The sequence below is a fragment of the Archocentrus centrarchus genome, chromosome 2, assembly GCF_007364275.1.
Source record: "Archocentrus centrarchus isolate MPI-CPG fArcCen1 chromosome 2, fArcCen1, whole genome shotgun sequence".
In the NCBI taxonomy this organism is placed as follows: domain Eukaryota; kingdom Metazoa; phylum Chordata; class Actinopteri; order Cichliformes; family Cichlidae; genus Archocentrus; species Archocentrus centrarchus.
This window is the reverse complement of record NC_044347.1, coordinates 12094400-12115634: the sequence shown is the minus strand read 5'-3', so window position 1 is coordinate 12115634 and position 21235 is coordinate 12094400. Positions and strand designations below refer to the sequence as shown.

The following is a 21235-nucleotide window of genomic DNA, read 5'->3' as shown; positions in this document are numbered from 1 at the left end:
TATTTTTTGACAAAATGTGTTAAAAGCAGTTTTCTGCTGTTGTGTCAGAAAAAAAGGTCCCACCTTCAAAATGATGCTTGATGGTGACTCCCACATCTGATCTGACTGCTCTTTTCATACATTTTTTTGACCATTTTGCCAGGTTGCAATCATTTAAAAACACTGTGGGGCTTAAGAAAGCTTTCCATTGCCTGAGGGCAACGCTGTCCAATAGAAAGTTTTAAGTGCTGTTGTAATTCTCAGGCTTGAATGAAATGGGCTTCCAAACCTTACAAAAGCACTGATGCTGTTTAATAACCACAGTCTGCGAAGGTGCACCGCGTGTTTGTGTCAAATATGATGGAAAGTCCACATGCTTTCAGGACTGCCTCAGTAGGGATGGCTTGTGTGGAAATTATGTGCATATTTATGTGACTTTGTGCTTGCACTTTTTTTCTTATTTAAGTGGTCCGTGATTTATTTATTAATTTGATTTTTGTTAATGAGAAAGAGAATATCAGAGTTTGGAGGGTAGGGGATGGACTGGAATTGGGACATAATGCTTTGCTTCCATCTAGTGGAGATGTGGCAGAAAACTGAAGTGGAAGAGCAAAAAAAAAAAGAGCCCCCTGCAGGCTGTTACCTTTCTGCTCAGCACCATTCATGCAGTTTAAATCAGATTAAATGGTGTTTATACTTCAGTAGATTTGTAGATTTAAAGCATGCAGAGGGAGGAAATAAAAAGAATCTTACAAAGAGTCTTACACATGGAGACATTTGCTTTGCACAAAGCTCCATAAAGAAATATTTTCCTAGTTTGGTGCCGGCTCCAAATGGGAGTAAATCCCTGCAGCCTTGCTCAACATCCGGTGCAAAGTCTGAAAGCAGAAGAGTGGAGGCAGATGCAGCTACAGATTAATGTCTTTTAATCACATGATCAGCTCTGTTTTCATAGGGAACTTCACGATGTAAGTTTGGATTTCCACACATGAAACTAAAACCACAGAAATGAGGAACGCTCCTCGGTCTGTCCTGTGTCTGAGCGCACAGACGGACTCATGGAGGGATGACAAAGGGCGGGTTTGAACACATGTTGTATTTCCTAATGATTAACTTGATAATGCAAACAACACGGTTAAAGGGCATTTCCAGAGGACACGATTCACTCGGTCTGACTGCTGCTTGTGGAGAGGAAGCTCATCTGCAAACCAACTGATCCAACTGTGAGTTACAGCTTTCACAAACTTCCACTTTGCTGCAGAATGAATGAACAATGAGACATGTGGCTGATTTAAGAACAACTGTCAGGAAAAAGCCTTTAAACTGATTGTTTTAATTGTAAAAGAGTTACTGAGGACTGCAGAGATGTAAGTAACAGTAGTTAGTTTGGTGTATATTGTAAGACAGAACCCTGATGGTCTCGTTTTGGTCTGTCGTGCTCCTCTGGATGTGCAACCAGTCTCCCGTCTTTGCATCGATTGCAGTTTCCAGCTCTGCTGTTGAGGAATTGTTCTCCATTTTTGAATGAAGAACACATTGATTCAGCATGTCCCACGCGTGTTTAATAAGAGACGGATAGGGACCACATGCGGGCGCCTGTCTACTCAAATCACATTCCTACTACTCACATACATGGCACTTTGGTAGGTCTGTGGATCCATCCACAGACCTACCAATTGGTAGATGACTCGCACTAAAATCTTTGCCTTTGTTAAAGAATAGTGCAAGTGTGGGGTGGAGGACCTCATCTCGGTACCGCTGTCCAGTCAGATTTCCAACAAGAGCAATCAGATCAGAGATGGCACAACAGCCCCTGCCTCAGTCAGCCATGGGTGCACTACTGTTTGTTCTTTGTTACCAGCCACACAGTAAATAGTAGCTAAAAATGAACTCCTATCAAAATGGCTTGCTCAGAAACAACTCAGGGAATTTGTCCAATAATATTAATGATATTTTGCTGTATTTCAGCCCATTAATGTGGCTATTGTGCCTTTGGAGTTAGTGATGTCTCCACTGCTGTGGTAGAGATTTGGAGAAACGAGGACTCACACAGTATGTTTATCTATATACATATACATGCATATAACAGCACATGAACCATTTCAAACATTTATTTTCAGCCTGGCTGAATCGAAACACAGAAATTACAGATATTACATAAGTTTTTGGACACTGACACAATTTTTTTAGTTTCACCTGCGTACACCAACAAAGTCAAACTGTGACTAAAGTGCAGACTTTCAGCTTTACACTTGGTTACACTCAAGGAAGGCCAGATTAGACTTTGAGAGTAAATATCTAAAAGAGCCTACACAGAGAGATGAAACCATGATGAGCTTGTACCACAACGATGGGGAGAGAAACAGCTCGTGATCTGAAGCAGACTGCATCATCTGTCAGACAGGGTGGAGGCAGCGTTATGGTATGGGCATGTATGGCTGCCAGTGGAACCGGGTCAGTAGTGTTTTTTGATAATGTGACTGCTGATAGAAGCATCAGGATGAACTGTGAAGTGTACAGGGCTGTCCTCTCTGCTCAGATTCAGCCAAATGCTGCAAAACTGAGCAGACAGATCGTCACAGTGCAAATAGATACTGACCCAAAGTAAACTGCAAAAGCAACCCAAGAGTTTCTGATCTCAGCCCAGCAGAGCAGCTTTTCAGTTACTGAAGACAAAACTGAAGGCAGAGATACCCACAAACAAACAGCAACTGAAGGTGGCTGCAGTAAAGGCCTGGAAGAGCGTCTCAAAGGGAGGAAACGCAGCATTTGGGGATGTTCATGGGTTCTGGACTTAACAGTCCTTATATATAATATGATATTAGTTTGTCCACCTATTTTTGAGCCTTTAAAAATGTCTAATTCCTATACAGTTCATGCAGTACTTTTGTCAAGTCTCTTGAATTAAAGCTGAAAGTCTGCACTTAACTGTTTGATTTAAAATCCAATGTGGTGGTGTACAGAGGCAAAGCTACATAAAAAAAGTAATTGTCCAAAAACCATAGGACCTAACTGTAGCTTCCAGGCAGTTTACTGACTTTCTATCTGGAGATTACTCGACAGCTGCCCTAATCACTCCTTATATTTGCCCTTGTGTGTGGCAACTAATTTGACACAGTTTTTTGCAACTCCTGATCTGGACAAAGGATGTTGATGGAGCTGCCAGGCAGGAGGTGGTGAAGGGGAGCATGCAGAGGGTTGGTGTGACAGAGGTGGATGCTGGGATAGGGAGCGATGGAGGCAGATGATCCACTGTGCTGACCTCTAAGAGGAGCAGCTGAAAGAAGACGTTTTCACTGACATGGAGAGCACAAAGCTGCCATAATAGGTTGAAATAAACTGCACAGTAGCCGGCCTATCACTGTTTCCCTTAGTTTTTGTCATGTGTTCATATTACACATGGCTAATAATGAGGTCAGTATAAAAGTAATCACCGTGAACCAAAAGCTCAGGCTCTAAATGCTCTAAACCACCCTAATAGGGTCATCTCATATGCAGAAGCCCCACCCACCTGCTGTTCAAACCTTCTGTTTATGAGGGGCAGCCAATCAGAAGAAAGCTGCTTAAAAGTAAAGGAGGTAAACATCTTGTTTGAACAGCTGAACCAAGGCTCAGTATCAGATAAATAAAAATTTTGAACTGTAAATGATACAAAGTGACTCTGGTAGAGTCCAGGAATGAAAGGTGGTGGAGGTGGAAATGAGTATAAGAGGTCAACTTTAAAGAACCATAATATGACGTATGCTGATTAAAGAGAAAACATTTTTTCTAACTGATGCCCTCTCTGCAGGCCAGCAGCCCACCCATCCCTCCATAATGGATGACTTTGTCGGCTTAACTCCCAGCGAAGCTGTAAAGCGAGTGTCTGACTCACTGGGCTGCAGTCCGACCTCCGCAGAGGTGGCTGCTTACTTCGACAAATATGACAAACTGCGACATCTCAGGGAGGAATTTCTGGTGCCCAAAACTGCAGATCTGCCCACCGGTGAGTCAAAAATGTCCCATTAAGGTTGCTGAGAATTAATGTTTGTTATTAGTAGTTATTTAATTCTGTTGATATTTCTGTAGCTGATCTCTCGCTGGTTGATGGCACCAAGGACTGCATCTACCTTTCGGGAAACTCACTGGGGCTGCAGCCCAAAAACGTCAAGAAGTTCCTGGAAGAGGAGCTACAGAAGTGGGCCAAGATGTATGTTAATGCTTACATTTGATATTTGACCAAAAGATGAGGCACTGTGGCGATGCTTTGATGTACTCTTTTACAGTGGTGTCCATGGTCACACACTGGGTGCACGGCCTTGGGCGTGGGCTGAAAATAACATTGAGGAACCGATGGCTAAAGTTGTAGGTAGGAAACACTGACACTTTGTGGAGACCATGATATAACTCTCTGCAATTTGTGTCTAGAAAAATCATCTAAAATGCAACAGATGTGATTTGAATCCACCAGATGGCTAGGGCCTTTCTGTGTGACGTTTGCATGTTCTTGCTGTGCCTGCGTGGTAGATGGTAATGTGTGTGTCTTTGTGTTAGCCCTGAGAAAGACTGGCGACCTGGGTGTACCTCACTTCTCACCCTGTGAGAAAATCGGATGCAGCAGCAACAGTGCTATCCCCATTTCAGTCATAGAATTAGTGAGATTGCCGGGTGGGAAGTTTCACACTGTTAATGACTCAGATTTGATATATGTTAATTGTAAGTCTTTACTACATATAAACTAATTGAACATAGTTTCAGATTGGGCAGCCTATTAAGTTGAAATCACCGGCTATCCCCACAGATCAGGTGATTTCAGTGCCGTCAGCTGATGAGCTTTTATTGACAAGTCACAGATATGGTGAGCTATTTAAGGCCTCAGTCACACAGGGCTAGAGCCCAGTTGGCACCTTCCAGTTGCTAGGGAAAAATGTGAATGGCGGGCAAGTTCCTGGTAGCAGGTTGGCAGTCACCTGTAGTTTGAAAGATGGCAAGCTGTCTGCAAACACCTGCCATTTACTCTCTGAGTGTTAGGAAAACTTGGAAAAAGTGCGTCACAAATCAGAAAAGGAGACCATTCATCTTCAAAGTAAAAGTTGTCGGTTACTGCTGCAACCAACGTGTTTCAGCTTTTAGTTCGTTGGCGAATGGTCTCCATTTCTGGCCTGTGTTTTTAGGTTCATTACTGCTTAATGTGTAAATCATGAGCACTTGTGAGCAAGTTGCCATCATCCATCATCCATCCACCAACAAGTCTCTAGGCCTGTGAGACTGGGATCTAGGCTGCTTTAGCCTGCCTACCGGTGCGGCCCATCTGGAAGCCGCTTTGCAACCCACCTCCACCAGCTCCTTCTTTCATGCTGTCTACTGTTGCTGATGCTCGCTCTGTTTTGTGCAGCAGCTTTGCTCTGCTGCTCTAAAAGGGCTTGGGAGATCCAAGAGCAGAGCCTTACTGCCTAATATTTTTTTTCTTTTTACTTGGAAATAAGAGTTTTCTTTTGCGTATAGCGGTGCTGAATGAAAATCTTTTTTTCTAAAGCTTCCACCAAGTTGACAGCTGTCCTGCTTGTTAATCTCAAAAGAATTCAGAGTAGCCGAGTACTGAACTGCTTCATCTAGAGCAGGGGTGTCCAAACTTGCGGCCCGCAGGCCGCTTCCGGCCCCCCCCCCGCCCACCCCTGATCTAGAGGTTGATCTTTGTGAGTTCAAAAACACTTCTCATGCACACAGCTGTATTTTTGCAACAGTTTGTCTCATTTCTCTTAGTTGGGGTCACTGCACTTTTCCATCCAGGCCTGTTTTGAAGAGTGCAAAGTCCATCTGTGGTTTCATACACAAGTTCTGGAAGAGTCAGAGAATGACATCAATACATGCGATCATTTGAGTCCCTCAGGAGACTTTAAAAAGAAGAAAAATGGCAGAATTTTTGTGTGTAAATCCTCTATCTGGTGTTTAAGGCCTTCAGTTTTGCTTGAGGATCAGGTCAAGGTGTCAGGAAACTGCAGCAGCAGATAGATTCCCATAGATGGATTAAATCCATCATTGGATTAAAAGGAAAGTTCCATATCTTGACTGAAGGTCTAAATATCCTTGGATCTCCTGGTGTCTGCAAAGCACTGTTGCTAAAATAAACCAAACCTTTAGGGAAGTTTCACAAACAGTCACATGTAAATTAAGAACATCACTCATGCTGTTTTTATTCTTTTGTTTTTAACAGGAGCTAAAACTGAGGAAGTGGCACTGATGAATGGCCTGACAGTAAATTTACATCTTCTACTGGTATGATATTGTCATTTACTGCTTCGCTACATTTAAGTTATCTGATATGCAAACATAATGCTTTGAGTTTTTGTCCTGCCTCCCTCACTACCAACTGGTCATGGTAGATGGCTGCCCCTGTATAAGCCTGGTTCTACCAGAGGTATCTTCCTGTTAAAAGGGAGTTCCTCCTTTCCACTGTCGCCACGTGCTTGCACGTAGGGGGTCTTTTATTGTTGGGTTTTCTCTGTAATGATTGTAGGGTCTTTACCATGCAGTATAAAGTGCCTTGAGGGGAATGTTGGCATTATATAAATAAAGTGGAGTTGAATGCAATTGAATTTCAGTTAGAAAAAAAAGAGGACTGAGCAGACACAGTTCAACCACTTTCAAAGCTAACAGTAATTTCAGTCTTTTATTCTACAGCTTTCCTTCTACAAGCCCACTTCAACTCGGCACAAAATCCTTCTAGAAAACAAGGCCTTTCCTTCAGATCACGTAAGTACATCAACTCATGATGACATTTTCTGAGGTAGGAAGGTTTCTATGATTTATTTAGAGTGTACCCTGCCTTTTGCTCAAAAACATTTCTGATGCTCTGGACCCCGAGTTTAAATGCAACCCAAAAACTTGGGACACTGTGCAAAATATGATAAAACAGAAAACAAGAATTTGTAAATCTCATAAACCCAAATTTTATTAACAAAATAACACAGAAAAAATAGCAAATGTTTAATCTGAAACATTTGCTATTTTGTGAAAACTATTAGCTCATTTTGAATATGATGGCAGCACCATGTCTCAAAAAAGTTGGCACAGGGGCAACAAAAGCTGAAAAAAAAAAATTGAAATTCTTTTTGGAAAACATGGAAGCTGTGTCCTCCAGACTAAAGAGGAGAGGGACCATCCAGCTTGTTATCAGCACTCAGTTCTAAAGCCTGCATCTCTGATGGTATTGGGCTGCGTTAGTGTGTATGGGACTGGCAGCTTGCGCGTCTGAAAAGCCTTCATCAATCCTGAAAGGTACACACAGGTTTTAAAGCAACGTATGCTCCCATTCAGACAACGTATTTCAGGGAAGGCCTTTACCAAGACAATAGTAAAATGTATACCGCAGCTATTACAAGAGCATGTGACAAAATACAACAAAGAATTCCTCTCCCAAAAGTCAAGCAGCTGCTCTCCTCAGTTCCCAGATGCTTACAGAAGAAGACGGGATGCTAAACAGTGGGAAACACGAATCTGTCACAACTTTTTGAGATGTGTTGCTGCCATCAAATTCAAAATGAGCTTGCATTTGTCTTAAAATGATACATTTTCTCAGTTTAAATCTTTCGTGCTCTACTGTGAATAAAATATGTGTTGATGAGGCCTACGAATCATTTTACACAGTGTTCCCACATTTTTGGAACTGGGTTTGTAGTTGGATGGATGGATGACGCATGGATGGATGGATGGATGGATGGATGTGTAGCACAGACGGAAATGATGGGCCTAGTCAGATCCCGTGCAACATATTTATTTTTTTCCAGACACTGTGGAAATACAGAGAAAGGTTTACTCTCGGAGCGCACTCGCTGTAAAGTCTGCCATTACAACTGACTAGCCTTCTTCTTCTGCTGTCAGCTTCTTATGCATAACATGTTACAGTAATACTGTTAAACACAAACCATATTACTTCTGGACAGTCTCTCTGATCACCATACTGGTGTATCTGTAGCCACAGTTTTACACATAACTTTATAAATTCACATAATAAACAAATTCTTTTAAGAACTCAAAACACACTGTTATATTGTATTAACTCTTCTTAAAACAAACTTCAGGCATGTTAAACTTTAGCAAACACAAACAAATATAAATCCTTGCTTTAAAACACATAACAAGCATATAGAGTCCATAGACTTTAATCACGACTCAGTAACTGGGTCTGTACTACTACACAGCCCCACTTGGTGCTTTAGCTTAGCTTTACACTTAGCTCTGATGTCATCTCATTATCCTGACACACTCACTCTGTCCAATGTACTCTTCGCCAGCCACTCGTGCTTCTGTGCTAGACATCTGCTTCCTTTGACAGTTTACTCTCATCATTTTAGCTTTCACAAACAAACACTCGTCTGATTAATCGCCGCGGTCGCCACGGACGCGCATCCGCCATTCTACAATAACAGTGTGGCGATTTGATCCTACCAGACACAAACCTTAAGATCTACTCTTTAGCTCGATCTCTTTGACACTACTGGGCATTTATGATCTATTGCTACTGTTGTCTATCATTTAAGTGTTGTTTACAACCAGCTTACCTGTGGAAATACAGAGAAAGGTTTACTCTCGGAGCGCACTCGCTGTAAAGTCTGCCATTACAACTGACTAGCCTTCTTCTTCTGGCCGTCAGCTGCTAATGCGTTAGGCACCAAGCACCCCCTGCTGGCGGAACTACATATCAACCAAAACACACATTTAGATGATTGACAGTAACAAAAAGAGCAATAGTATTTGTCCCAAGCAAATGTGTCCTTTTATAGAGTAAAAATTAAATGGGGGGGCATCTATTTCTCTACCTCTATCTACACCCAGGTGCCACACTCTCCCCCACAAAATTAAATGTCTCCTGACATTTCAGTTCAAATCACAAAGTCAATAGTGTCTTTAACACAGTCCAACAGCCCAGGGTCTCCAAAAGGCCCTTGTCTCAATAGCCTGAGTCTTAATTATCTTACAGTGTCTTTGAACCAAAGTCGGCTGACCTAACGTGTCATAACTCAGCATCGTTGGCTGTTGTCTTGACCGGTGAGGCCGCTGTCTTACAGTCTCTGTCTCCCCTCCAACTCCAGCTGGAACATCTGTCTCTGACTCACCACTCCCCAACCTGTCAAGGTCAGGTTCAGGGACTCCGATCTGCATGGATGCATCCTTGTCACTCTGCAGTGGCAACTCCTCTGCTTCCTGACGACTTTGTTGAGGGACTCCGACCTGCAGGGATACATCCTTGTCACTCTGCGGTGGCAACTCTGCTGTTTCCTGATGACTTCGTTGAGGCTGGAAGGGTTCCACCAAGGGGTTTAGTGAAGTGTGCCTCTGTGTTCTCCCTGGAGCGGGTCTGAGGTACCCCTGATAGGTACCACTGTAGTCGTCATCTGAAGTGTCGCTGTCCTCTGGCTGCTGCTGTGGTCCATGTGCTGGTGGTGACCTTCTCCTTGTAACAGTCTGAGAGTCTCTCTGCAGATGAACAGTCTTCGCTGGCGTTGTTTCAAGGGGAAGGAAGTCACACAGGAGCAGGAGGTTCCTGTGCACTACCTTATCTCTTCCTTTACCGTTTTCAGGACTGATCTGGTAGACAGGATTGTCATCAGCTTTCCTCTCCTTCACTTTGTAGACGTGGTTCTCCCAGTAGGACTGGAGCTTCCCTGGGCCACCCCTAGGAGTGAGGTTCCGGAGGAGCACTCTATCACCGGGTTTGAAGATCTCTCCCTTGAACTTTCTTGTCATAATAGGCCTTTCCTCGAGCTGCTCTTTATTAGCAGTCCTGGCAGCAATTGCATATGCCTCCTGCATTCTCTTCTTCCAGCAGTCCACATAGTCATCATAATCAAGATGACTTTCATCCTTCTTTAGACTAAACAGCAGATCAATGGGCAAGCTTGGTGAACGTCCGAAGATCAGGTGATAGGGTGCGTAGCTGTTGCCTCGCTCTTTGTACAATTGTACGCATGTACAACTTTCGCTAGCGACTCTTTCCAATCATCTTTTTCCTGTCCTCCAGGGTACGTAGCATGGACAATAGGGTTCGGTTGAATCTTTCCACTTGACCGTTACCCTGTGGATGGTTTAGGGTGTCGTGTGTGAGCCCTGGATGCCAGACAGTTCCTTTAACCTTGCCATCAGCTTGTTGTCAAACTCTTTGCCCAAGTCGTGATGCAATTTGGTTGGGAAACCAAACTTGAGCGCAAAGTCGTTGAAGAGCTTGTCAGCGACTGTTTTAGCTGCCTTGTTCTTTGTAGCATAAGCCTGGGCAAACCTCGTGAAGTGATCCATGATGACAATATGTACTCATATCCGTTCTTGCACTTTTCCAGGTGCAGGAAGTCTATAGACACAAGCTGGAATGGGTAGGTAGTATGGATCGGTGTCAGAGGTGCACGGGTCTGCTTACTCGGCTTCTTCTTCTTGAGGCATTCGCATTCTTTGGTGACAAAGTGTTCCACGTCTTTACTCATCTGAGGCCAGTAGAACCTTTCTCGAATGAGGTCTAATGTCCTTTCCACTCCTAAGTGGCCCATCTCTTGGTGCAGTTCCTTAAAGGACCAATGGACGATAAGATTTGGGGATCAGCAACTGCTCTCGACGAGAAGTATACCGGCGCAGAATGCCATCTCGGTCTACCTGAAGCTTTAACCACTGCTTAAGTAGTGTAGCTACAGCAGGTGGTTCTGCTTTCACCTCAATTCTCCTCGGTCTTTGGTTCTGGGACTTGTACAGAGGACTCTTGCCAGGACTTCATCTTCCTGTTGTGCTCTGCGGATCTGTTCTGGGGTAAAAGGCTGATTGCTGTTCTGGTCTTTTACCAGCTCAAGAGCACTGGCCTGGACGACTCCAATGCCTTGGCAGGGGTCGTTCTTTTCTATTGCCACCACTTCTATGGATGCACTTAATACTTCTTGACTGACCTCCACGTGCAGTGACTCATGTAGTCGTCTATGTCCAGCGGCATCCGCGACAGCCCATCTGCATCGGTGTTGGTCTTGCCTGGACGATAACGTATGGATGAAGTTATAATCAGCCAACTCTGCAACCCATCTGTGGCCTGTGGCATTGAGTTTTGCAGTAGTGAGCACATACGTCAGCGGGTTGTTGTCTGTGTATACCACAAGGATGGGGCATGATACAAGTAATCCCGGAAACGTTCCACAAGGCCCACTTCAGCGCCAAAAACTCCAATTTGCCAGAGTGCAGGGTTGTACGTTTCTCTGCTGGACTTAGGGTGCGGGAGCCATAGCCTATCACTCTCATTTTTCCTTGCTGTTCGTGGTATAGCACAGCACCCAAACCAACTTGTGAAGCATCGCAGTGTAACACGAAGGGCTGGGTGAAATCAGGGTATCCGGGACAGGAGGCCGTGTAAGAGCGTCTACAAGCTGACTCAGTATTTCCTGGTGGGAGCTGGGCCACTGGACAGGTGTGGCTGTGAAGGTAAGTGGCCTCTATTTTTCTTCTCTCCTCCCTTGTGCTTATCTGCTGGTGAGGCTGTAGAGTTGTTTTCAGGGGCTGGTGGACTAAGCAGGCTGTACAGTGGCTGGGCCACACGAGAGAAGTTGGGGATGAAGGGTCTATAATAAGACAGAAACCAAGCATCTGACGTACTTCTCCAACAGTGGCAGGTGTCTTCTCCTTTAGAGCCCTTACTGGAGCCAACTCCGCTGGGTCCATGGTATAGCCTTCTCCTGTTACCAACCGACCCAGAAACTTTACACTCGACTTAAACAGTTCACACTCTTCGGGGTCAACTTAACACCATGCTCCTTGTACCGCTGGAGGACAAGGCGGATGTGCTCTAGGTGGTTCTCGAAACTATCGCTGTGCACAAGATTGTCGTCAGGTATGGGAGGCAGATAGTGTCTCTGAGGCCAGCCAAACAATGTTCCATGCTCCTCTGGAACTCTGCAGGTGCGGAGCTCAGCCCAAAAGGGATGCGCACCCATTCATAAAGCCCCCAGGGTGTGATGAAGGCTGTCAACGGGCGGCTTCTTCATCCAGGAACCCTGGTGGTACGCCTTTCCTTGGTCCAAAACTGAGAACCATGAGCTCCCACCCAGCGCATCCAACATGTCCTGAATCCTGGGTTATCGGGTGGCGGTCTGGAACTGACTTGCGATTGAGCTCTCTGAAGTCACAGCAGAGGCGGAGACTACCATCCTTTTTCCGGACACACACCACAGGTGATGAGTAGGGGGATCGTGATGGTGTGATCCAGCCTTTGTTAAGCAGGTCTTGCAAATACTCCTTCACCTCTTTGTGCAGGGGCTTTGGGACAGACATGTAGGTCTTTTGCACTGGGCTTGGATCATGGAGGGTGATGTGCATCCTCAGAGATGGTATCTGGCCCACATCGTCGCTATCAAATGCAAAAGCCTCACATTCCTCTCTCAGCACCTCTCTTACCGCTGCTTGCTGACCTGGACTTAGGTGCTGGAGATCAACAGGTGGGTCCCATGGACTCTGGCCTGTTTCCATACACGTTCTCTGGCTCATGTGAGTTGAGCGCTGCACTGCTTTTGGGTTCTTGTGTCAGTCATTTACCTTTGTCTCACGGTTGCTGCATAGACTGTCTTAACTGGCTCGAGGTGTCCAATCACCTTACGGCTCTCCAAGTAGGTGGTGTGGCTTGTTGTGTTAGTCACTGGGATGGGCACATATGGCACTTTTCTATCTGGGATTTGCAGAAGTACCTCATGATAAATTATGCCCTCTGGTGGTGGGTCTGGCATATCTGGTGAGAAGAGCATGTGTTGACCTCTGGCTTGTGGACTAACATGTGCCCGCAGGTAGACTACTGTGACTTGGTTAGTGGTAAGGGCACTCTCTGACTCTGTACATACCACACCAGTCTCGAATCTTTGCTGCTGTTCTGTACAGCTGACCATGTTGTGTGCCGTTTTCACAGTTATTTCAAAGGCTTACTCACTTTGTGTGCAAGCTGTTTCCTTCCATCTTTTGTACTTCCATTTTCTTGTTGACAATAGCTCTAACATTATAGCCAATGATGGGGTCACTGGCTACAGTGGGTCACTTGATACTAATATCGGGACTTGTAGATTATTTACTTGGGAAAGAGTCATTATCTAGTCTGAATTGACTTCTATCCAGCCAATGTAGGGGATGGGCGTGTCATTAGCGGCAAAAACTGTCAGCGTCTCATCCTCTAACAGTTCTGAAATGGGCCGAATAACTGTGTGGGGAAGATTGTTTCGCCGCCAGGTGTCATTCACTATGCTGGACTGTGCACCTGTATCCCACAATGCTTTGACTGAATGATTGTCCATGAAACAGTTCACCATGCATCTTCTTCCTACCAGACTCACCAAACGTGACTGACGTCGGGGGGGAAGGTAGTGAACTTCAGTTACTGCTGATGAGGCACTAGGTGTCTCCTTCGGGGCTGGTGCTGGTCTCGACTGTTTGTTTTGGGACACGTGGTTTTGGACTACTGATGGTCCCATCTCAGCAGTCCCTCTCCGTTTCCCGACGGCTGTCTTGGTGTTCGGCATCCACGAGAGTAGTGGCCCTCTCGCCCACATTTGAAACAGTGCGAACAGTTTTCTCCTTTTCCTTCTTCTCTGCACTTTCTACAGCCTCTCTCTCGCTGTTTGGTTGCATAGGGCGTGAACTGGTTTCCAGAGCAGCCGCAAACATCTGTTTCATTTCTTTGCGCAGCTCTTCTATAATCTGCTGTGTGTTCGGGCTGTCCGACTTAGTCTCTTTCCCTTTAACTGTCTTCACAGCCACTGCAGTAAGAGAATCTTTGGACACGGTGGAGCTCTGAGTGGACGTCGGAGTGACCTGGCATTCTGTTTGGAGCTCTTGCACCTTGGGAATCTTGGCTGCAGTTGACCTTTTACGTTTCTCAAGTCTTTCACCTTCCAACTTTGAAGCTTCGTTGGACTCTCTATCAGTTCTTCATCTGTTATGCTTATGTTGTGAAGAAGAGGAAGTAACTGATACTTTATTGAATCACTGAGCAACCCTGTTTCAATAGAACGTAGAAACTTGCGCTGGATGGTGGCTCTGCTGTACAGTTCATCAGTCTCTTCGTTTGCTACCTTCCATAACAGTTTATCTTTTAGCTCAATGGCACGAAATACAAAATTTAGGGCAGTTTCTCAGGGCTCTTGGGAGATGTTGAGGAGCTGATGGTAAAGTTCTGTGGGACTGTCTACCTTGTAGTGACCCTTTAATATAGTGAGCATTTTACTGAGGGTCAGCCCACGCTTTATCTCCAGCATATCTCTTAGAGGCATTCCTGGGGTAATAGCCCTGATTACTGCTTCAACTACTTCAGCCTCTGAGTGTCCTCTCTCAACCCCCATTTCAATTTGGCGGACTAAGCTGAGATAGGATAATTTATCCCTCTGTCCCTGCTCTCCAATCTGCCCACAGATTTTAAACTCCCTCCTCAAGGTTACCTCTTGCAGAGTTCGTGATGGCTCTGGCTGGGTTTTGGGTGGAGAATCTGTAGTCTTCAGTGGAGTGGCGCACAACCTGACATTCTCAGGGTCTTTCTTTGGCACAGACTCCTCTGATAGGGGTTTCTCAGATGACTGACACTCATTTCCACTTAAACTCTGGATGTATGTGGCTATGTCTGTGTAGAACTGTTCCACTTCATCCACTTCTTGAACTTCCTCAATCTCATCAAACACGCCTTCTGCCATCTTGATGAGTGTCCTCTTGGTTTGGCTGGGAAGGCCTCCGCTGTCTAAGCCGGAACATTTCAATCGCCTGCAGACGTCCACGAGAGGCTCTTCTCCAGCTGCCACAAAGCTGCACTCACTTGGTCTCGCAGAGGTTGCACCTTTTCCATCTTTGACTGATTGAGGGAGGTTCGTCTCTTGGGAAGGAGGGGCGGCTGGTGGTGTTGTGACTCACTAGCGCCACCTCCTGGCTGGCTCGCCAAAATATGTAGCACAGACGGAAATGATGGGCCTAGTCAGATCCCGTGCAACATATTTATTTTTTTCCAGACACTGTGGAAATACAGAGAAAGGTTTAATCTCGGAGCGCACTCGCTGTAAAGTCTGCCATTACAACTGACTAGCCTTCTTCTTCTGCTGTCAGCTTCTTATGCATAACATGTTACAGTAATACTGTTAAACACAAACCATATTACTTCTGGACAGTCTCTCTGATCACCATACTGGTGTATCTGTAGCCACAGTTTTACACATAACTTTATAAATTCACATAATAAACAAATTCTTTTAAGAACTCAAAACACACTGTTATATTGTATTAACTCTTCTTAAAACAAACTTCAGGCATGTTAAACTTTAGCAAACACAAACAAATATAAATCCTTGCTTTAAAACACATAACAAGCATATAGAGTCCATAGACTTTAATCACGACTCAGTAACTGGGTCTGTACTACTACACAGCCCCCACTTGGTGCTTTAGCTTAGCTTTACACTTAGCTCTGATGTCATCTCATTATCCTGACACACTCACTCTGTCCAATGTACTCTTCGCCAGCCACTCGTGCTTCTGTGCTAGACATCTGCTTCCTTTGACAGTTTACTCTCATCATTTTAGCTTTCACAAACAAACACTCGTCTGATTAATCGCCGCGGTCGCCACGGACGCGCATCCGCCATTCTACAATAACAGTGTGGCGATTTGATCCTACCAGACACAAACCTTAAGATCTACTCTTTAGCTCGATCTCTTTGACACTACTGGGCATTTATGATCTATTGCTACTGTTGTCTATCATTTAAGTGTTGTTTACAACCAGCTTACCTGTGGAAATACAGAGAAAGGTTTACTCTCGGAGCGCACTCGCTGTAAAGTCTGCCATTACAACTGACTAGCCTTCTTCTTCTGGCCGTCAGCTGCTAATGCGTTAGGCACCAAGCACCCCCTGCTGGCGGAACTACATATCAACCCAAAAACACATTTAGATGATTTGACAGTAACAAAAAGAGCAATAGTATTTGTCCCAAGCAAATGTGTCCTTTTTATAGAGTAAAATTAAATGGGGGGCATTTATTTCTCTACCTCTATCTACACCCAGGTGCCACAGATGGATGGATGGATGATTTCTACGGGGTCTAGCAAAGAATATTGTCCACAGAAAGAAGGGATAAATGCATAAACAGGGACTGAAACCATCAAAATCAGGGGTGCCCAATACATTGATCGTGATCTACTGGTTGATTGCAAGAGGAGCGCAGGTAGATCGCATGGATCTCCCAATGAAGTTGGGGAAAAAAATGTAGATCGCACGGCATTAAAAGAAGCAGAAGATGGATGATAAACTATCATCCATCCGTTTTGTTACCACCCATGTGCATTTAACCACGCTAGCTTTGCTAGTAGTTCGCAAGCTGAAAAAGTGTGGGCATATATGGATATTTTGTCTAAAGGCTGGCTGAACTAATATTTTCCACAGTATCACACTTGTTTTACGCTGTTCTTTATTATTGTGCTTTAAGCACAATAATAAAGAACAGGGTGGTTAGTCATCTTCTTGTGCTGACTTGCTGACTGGTTGAGATCTTTATTTGGACAATGCACTGTGGTAATTTTTAACATTTAAATGGATGCAAATATAAGACATTAAATTTAATGAAAGTGATCTTAAAAGGGCATAAATTGAATCTTTTCCTGCATTCAGTGTTTCTCTAACTTGTCTGTGTTTTCTGCGCCCTTCATGAATCTCTCTCCTCTGTCTTCAGTACGCTGTGGAGTCTCAGATACGTCTCCGGGGATTCGATCCTAAGGACAGCATGCTGCTGCTATCGCCCAAGCCGGTAACACGGTGCACACTTTTAACCAAACGAGGAAAGAATCACTGTGTAGTCTCCCCAGCTTCGGTGCCATTTAAGAGTTACTTCAACAGCACGTGGTAGCACATCAATACACAATGCTGTTTAAACAAAAGCCAAAATCTGGAATAAATGAATTCTCCTTCCCGTGTGCTCAGGGAGAAGACATGCTGAAAACAGAGGACATCCTGGAGGTGATCGAGAAAGAGGGCGACTCCATCGCCGTGGTCATGTTCAGCGGGGTTCAGTATTACACCGGCCAGCTGTTCGACATGGCCCGCATCACTGAGGCTGGCCAGAGGAAGGTGAGGAGAGGACGCTCAAATGCCAAACTTTGGTGATTCTCCCATGAGGCCTTGCAGCCACCTTCTCCTTTTTCTCATATTGCTGAAAAGAGAGTGAACAGTTGCAAATGTGTTCAACTGAGATGGGAACAAATTGCTTGGAAGCATAATATAAAGTAATAAGAGGTGGCTGAAGACTTTTCCTCAGTATCTTAAACTGTATTTTCTGTCTTTCTATGAGGGCTGTTATGTCGGCTTCGACCTCGCCCACGCAGCGGGAAACGTCGACCTGAAGCTCCACGACTGGGGCATCGACTTCGCCTGCTGGTGCTCCTACAAGGTCAGCTGACAGGAAGCTGTAAATGGAGACTGCAAATGAGGAACTCTATGGTTGACTATGTGGCTTCTTTTTTTTTTTTTGCAGTATATGAACTCAGGTGCTGGTGGTCTCGCCGGGGCATTCATCCATGAGAAACACAAACATACCATCAAACCAACGTAAGAAACGCTCCTTACAGACATTCAGGCTGGAGGTTTTGACCTGATGTGGGTCACATTTGGGTCAAATATTCATTCCCATGTGTGATTTTTAAAGATATTTTCAAATACAAATCCTCACTTTTAAACTCAAGTATCCATTTCTCATAAATCAGTGTCAAATCACATTTTTTCCTCTCAAAAATAATTTCATAGAGAAATAGTGATTAAGTAAAAGTGGCAGACAGAATTGTTCCCTCACAATTTAAATGATCCTTTTAGCACCTAATCAGCTCCCTGTGCCTGTGTCCTTCAGGCTGATGGGATGGTGGGGACACGACCTGAAGACCCGGTTCCAGATGACTAACGGTAAACCCTGATCTCACCCTCAGCTCCTTTCTGAAGCCTGCCGACTTGCTCTTAAAGTTGCTGTTTGCTTCCATCTTGTGGTCGCTTGTGAACATTACAGCTACACCTCTGACCATTTTAACAGCAGATATTTATATTTAGAGTTTAAACAGCTCACCTTTCAGATTCTGAATGAATTTATTTTGTAATAAATCTCCATTTCCTCCTGTTTTCAGTGATGGAGCTGCAGCCTGGAGTGAGCGGCTTCAGGCTGTCAAACCAGCCCGTCCTGCTCGTTTGCCCCCTGCAGGCCAGTCTGGAGGTACTGCAGACATTCATTGCCTGTTTGGGCATTTGATAGTTTTGTTATTTATTCTGGAAGTTTGTTTCTGCCACTGATAGAAGCTTTTATTTTTATTTTTTTGCCATCCACATGTCAAAATGTTGAGTTATTGTCTCAAAATTTCAACCTAGTAGCTTCAAATGTCTGAGAAAATAACTCAAAAAATTGTTCAGTTAAAAGAATAAATATTTACTCTTAACATTTGCCAGAATCAAAATCCCATTTTCAGCTTTTTCCTCATAGTCTCTTTAAATCTGTCCAGGTGTTTAACATGACCAGCATGCAGGCTCTGCGCAGGAAGTCCCTCCTACTGACGGGCTACCTGGAGTATCTGATTAAGCACTACTACACTGAGGACCCGGCTCAGCCTCACAAACCTCACGTCCACATCATCACGCCGTCGGACCCTCAGCAGAGAGGCTGCCAGCTCTCGCTCTCCTTCTCTGTTCACATCAAAAGAGTCTTCGAGGAGCTGGAGAAGCGGGGCGTCGCTGTGAGTAGCTGGGATCATGTCTTACTGTGTCCGAGGAAGTCTGAACACAAATGTGTCCTGCAGGATTTTGCAGTGCAGACACTTTAAAGCAGCACAGTGTGTGTGCGCGCGTGCATGCGTGTGTGTGTTTTGTTCCAAAAATGCATACACAAGGGTTGACTCATACCCCTTACTATGATTGCAGTTCACAAAGCAGAATTTGGAATAGAAAGAATCAAACTGATCAGTTCATTTTAGGATGAATTAGATTCCTGTTAGTTTTTTTCTCCCCTATTAGAAACATGCATGTCAGGATTTTGGGGGAACCAAAGTACAGAGCGCGTTCCCCCACCTCCTTGGCTTGAATTTGGCATTTGTTTTTTGGTTTATTTGGAGGCAGAATTGGCTACAGCTTGTTAGCAAGTACCAAATAAGTAAAATACTAGCTCTAAAGCCAGAGTACTAAAGCCAGAGTACTAAAGCCAGAGTGCAGACTTGACTGATGACCTTTCAGCACAATTAACTGCACCATATAATTTGTTGGATACATTTTTTAAGAAGCCACCAACAGCAAAAACAGTTCAATGAGTCCAGTTGGCTGAGGTGAAGCCTAGCAGACAGCTTGTGTAGGCATTCATCTTCCCCAAAAAATGCAAATTTAAGCCTAAATATAAATTAAACAAGTGTTTTATATTAAAATTCACTCCCATACAGCTATACTGAAGGGAAAATTATTTATAGAGACCAAAACAGTTTTTGCAGCAGGCTATAAACATGTTTATTTCTGCGGTAAATTTGAACTTTTAAACATGGGAGTCTGTGAGGAGTGACTCACTCTTGGAGGAAGCCTCCAGTGGACATTGGAGGAACTGCGCTTTCTGGCACTTCCTTTTCCTTTTGGTTTAGAAACATACCAGCGGAACCAGTTTGAGCTCTTTTTCTCATTTCCTGTTACCCAGTGTGACATGAGGGAGCCCAGCGGGCTGCGAGTTGCTCCGGTGCCTCTGTACAACTCCTTCAGCGATGGCCATCGCTTCGTCCAAACCCTGGGAGAAGCTCTGGCTGCCAGCAAGTGAGACGAGAAGAGAAAAGCGTGAAAGGAACACCTGACTAACCCCCCCCCCCCATCCTCCAACTGCTGCATCAAGTCCAATTTTTTTAATGATGGTTGTAAAGCTTTATGAAATCCTCGAACACCTCAGGTCTCAAACCGCCTGCCTTTTTGAACCGCTCAGGCCTCATTATCTTCACTGTGTTAGTAAACTCATTGATTTTTTTAAAAGTTGTATTTGTATCTGATGCAGAGATATCTGTCATGAATTCTCAGGTTTTTTGCTCCACCAGTTCAAAATAAAGCTGAAAACGTTGGATTCAGAGTCAGACGGGAGCCCCGACGTCTCGTCGGGTTTGAGTCTTTTTGTTTCATTGATCGATATTTCAGACCTGAAACCACATCGTCACCAGAGTGGATCCTGCAGCATTAAATATTACATAAACACAGTAACATAAACGTGAAACTGCATGCAAAAATATTATGGTGTAAGCCCTCTTCACACAGATATTGCACATAATCTTAATGTTGTGTGTGGTTTTATTTGTTATCTAAGTGCAATAATAAAATGTAATAATGTAACGGTGATATAGGGCTTCTGCATGAACAATAGCTGTATGTGAATGCGTGATTAGTTGCAATAGGACTTTCTAATAGTTAAAATCTTGTAACTAAATTGAGAACAGCATAATATACATCATTTGTTGCTACATGACTCATTTTGTAAGCCTGTACTTCAGCAGCCAGTTAAGCTGCAGTTCATAGCCACCAAACCCCCCCCATTGGTTTGGAAAGTCCCGTTTTGAAGCCATTTTGGCCATTTTGGAATTTGGAAACTTCCACAGCCAAGCTAACTCTGACAGAAGACATTTTAGCGACAGTCCCGGGTTTGAATCCACCGTCTTGCTGGGACCTTTCTGTGTGGAGTTTGCACGTTCTCTCCAGGTACTCCGGTGTCCTCCACAGTCCAAAGACCTGCAGTTACTGGGGTTAGCTTAACTGCTGATTCTAAATTGCACAGAGGTGTGGATGTGAGTGTGAATGGTTGTCTGTCTCTCTGTGTTGGCCCTGCGACAGACTGGTGACCTGTACAGGGTGTACCCTACCTCTTGCCTCACAGCTGGGATAGCCCCCCACTATCCTGAGTTGGATAAATGGAAGAGAATGGATGGATGGATGGATTAATTGAGCTATGGCCAAAAACATGTCTTGTTGGCTCATGGTGAGCTTTGAACACCAAGTTCTCATCAGTTTCTCCCTGAAACCAAGTAGATGTTTGTGTTAAATCAATACAAATTACATCAAAGCATCCTGATATAATGCTTTCATAGAAACCTATTTTCTTCTGTTCAGTCCTATTTTTCTAGTTATTATTACTTTTTTAAAATTGTTGTTTTAATGGTACCTTGCCCAGTAACTGAAAGTCTCTTTCTAGTTATTATTATTAAAATTAAAGGTAGTATTTATCACTTCTAAACAGGCTATTAGTGTTAAGGCTTTAAC

General features: G+C 44.3%; 1 protein-coding gene across 1 annotated transcript; it reads left to right on the top strand.

The window, feature by feature from the left end:
• Positions 1 to 914: 914 nt before the first annotated feature.
• LOC115798625 (kynureninase-like) lies at positions 915 to 19778 on the top strand. The gene is given in 14 exon segments (XM_030755538.1): positions 915 to 1202; positions 3770 to 3964; positions 4048 to 4168; positions 4245 to 4327; positions 6173 to 6234; positions 6640 to 6711; positions 16668 to 16742; positions 16916 to 17062; positions 17283 to 17381; positions 17466 to 17539; positions 17835 to 17887; positions 18103 to 18188; positions 18472 to 18702; positions 19641 to 19778. Coding segments are annotated over 13 exon segments (1410 nt in total). The 5' UTR covers positions 915 to 1202; positions 3770 to 3795.
• Positions 19779 to 21235: the final 1457 nt, after the last annotated feature.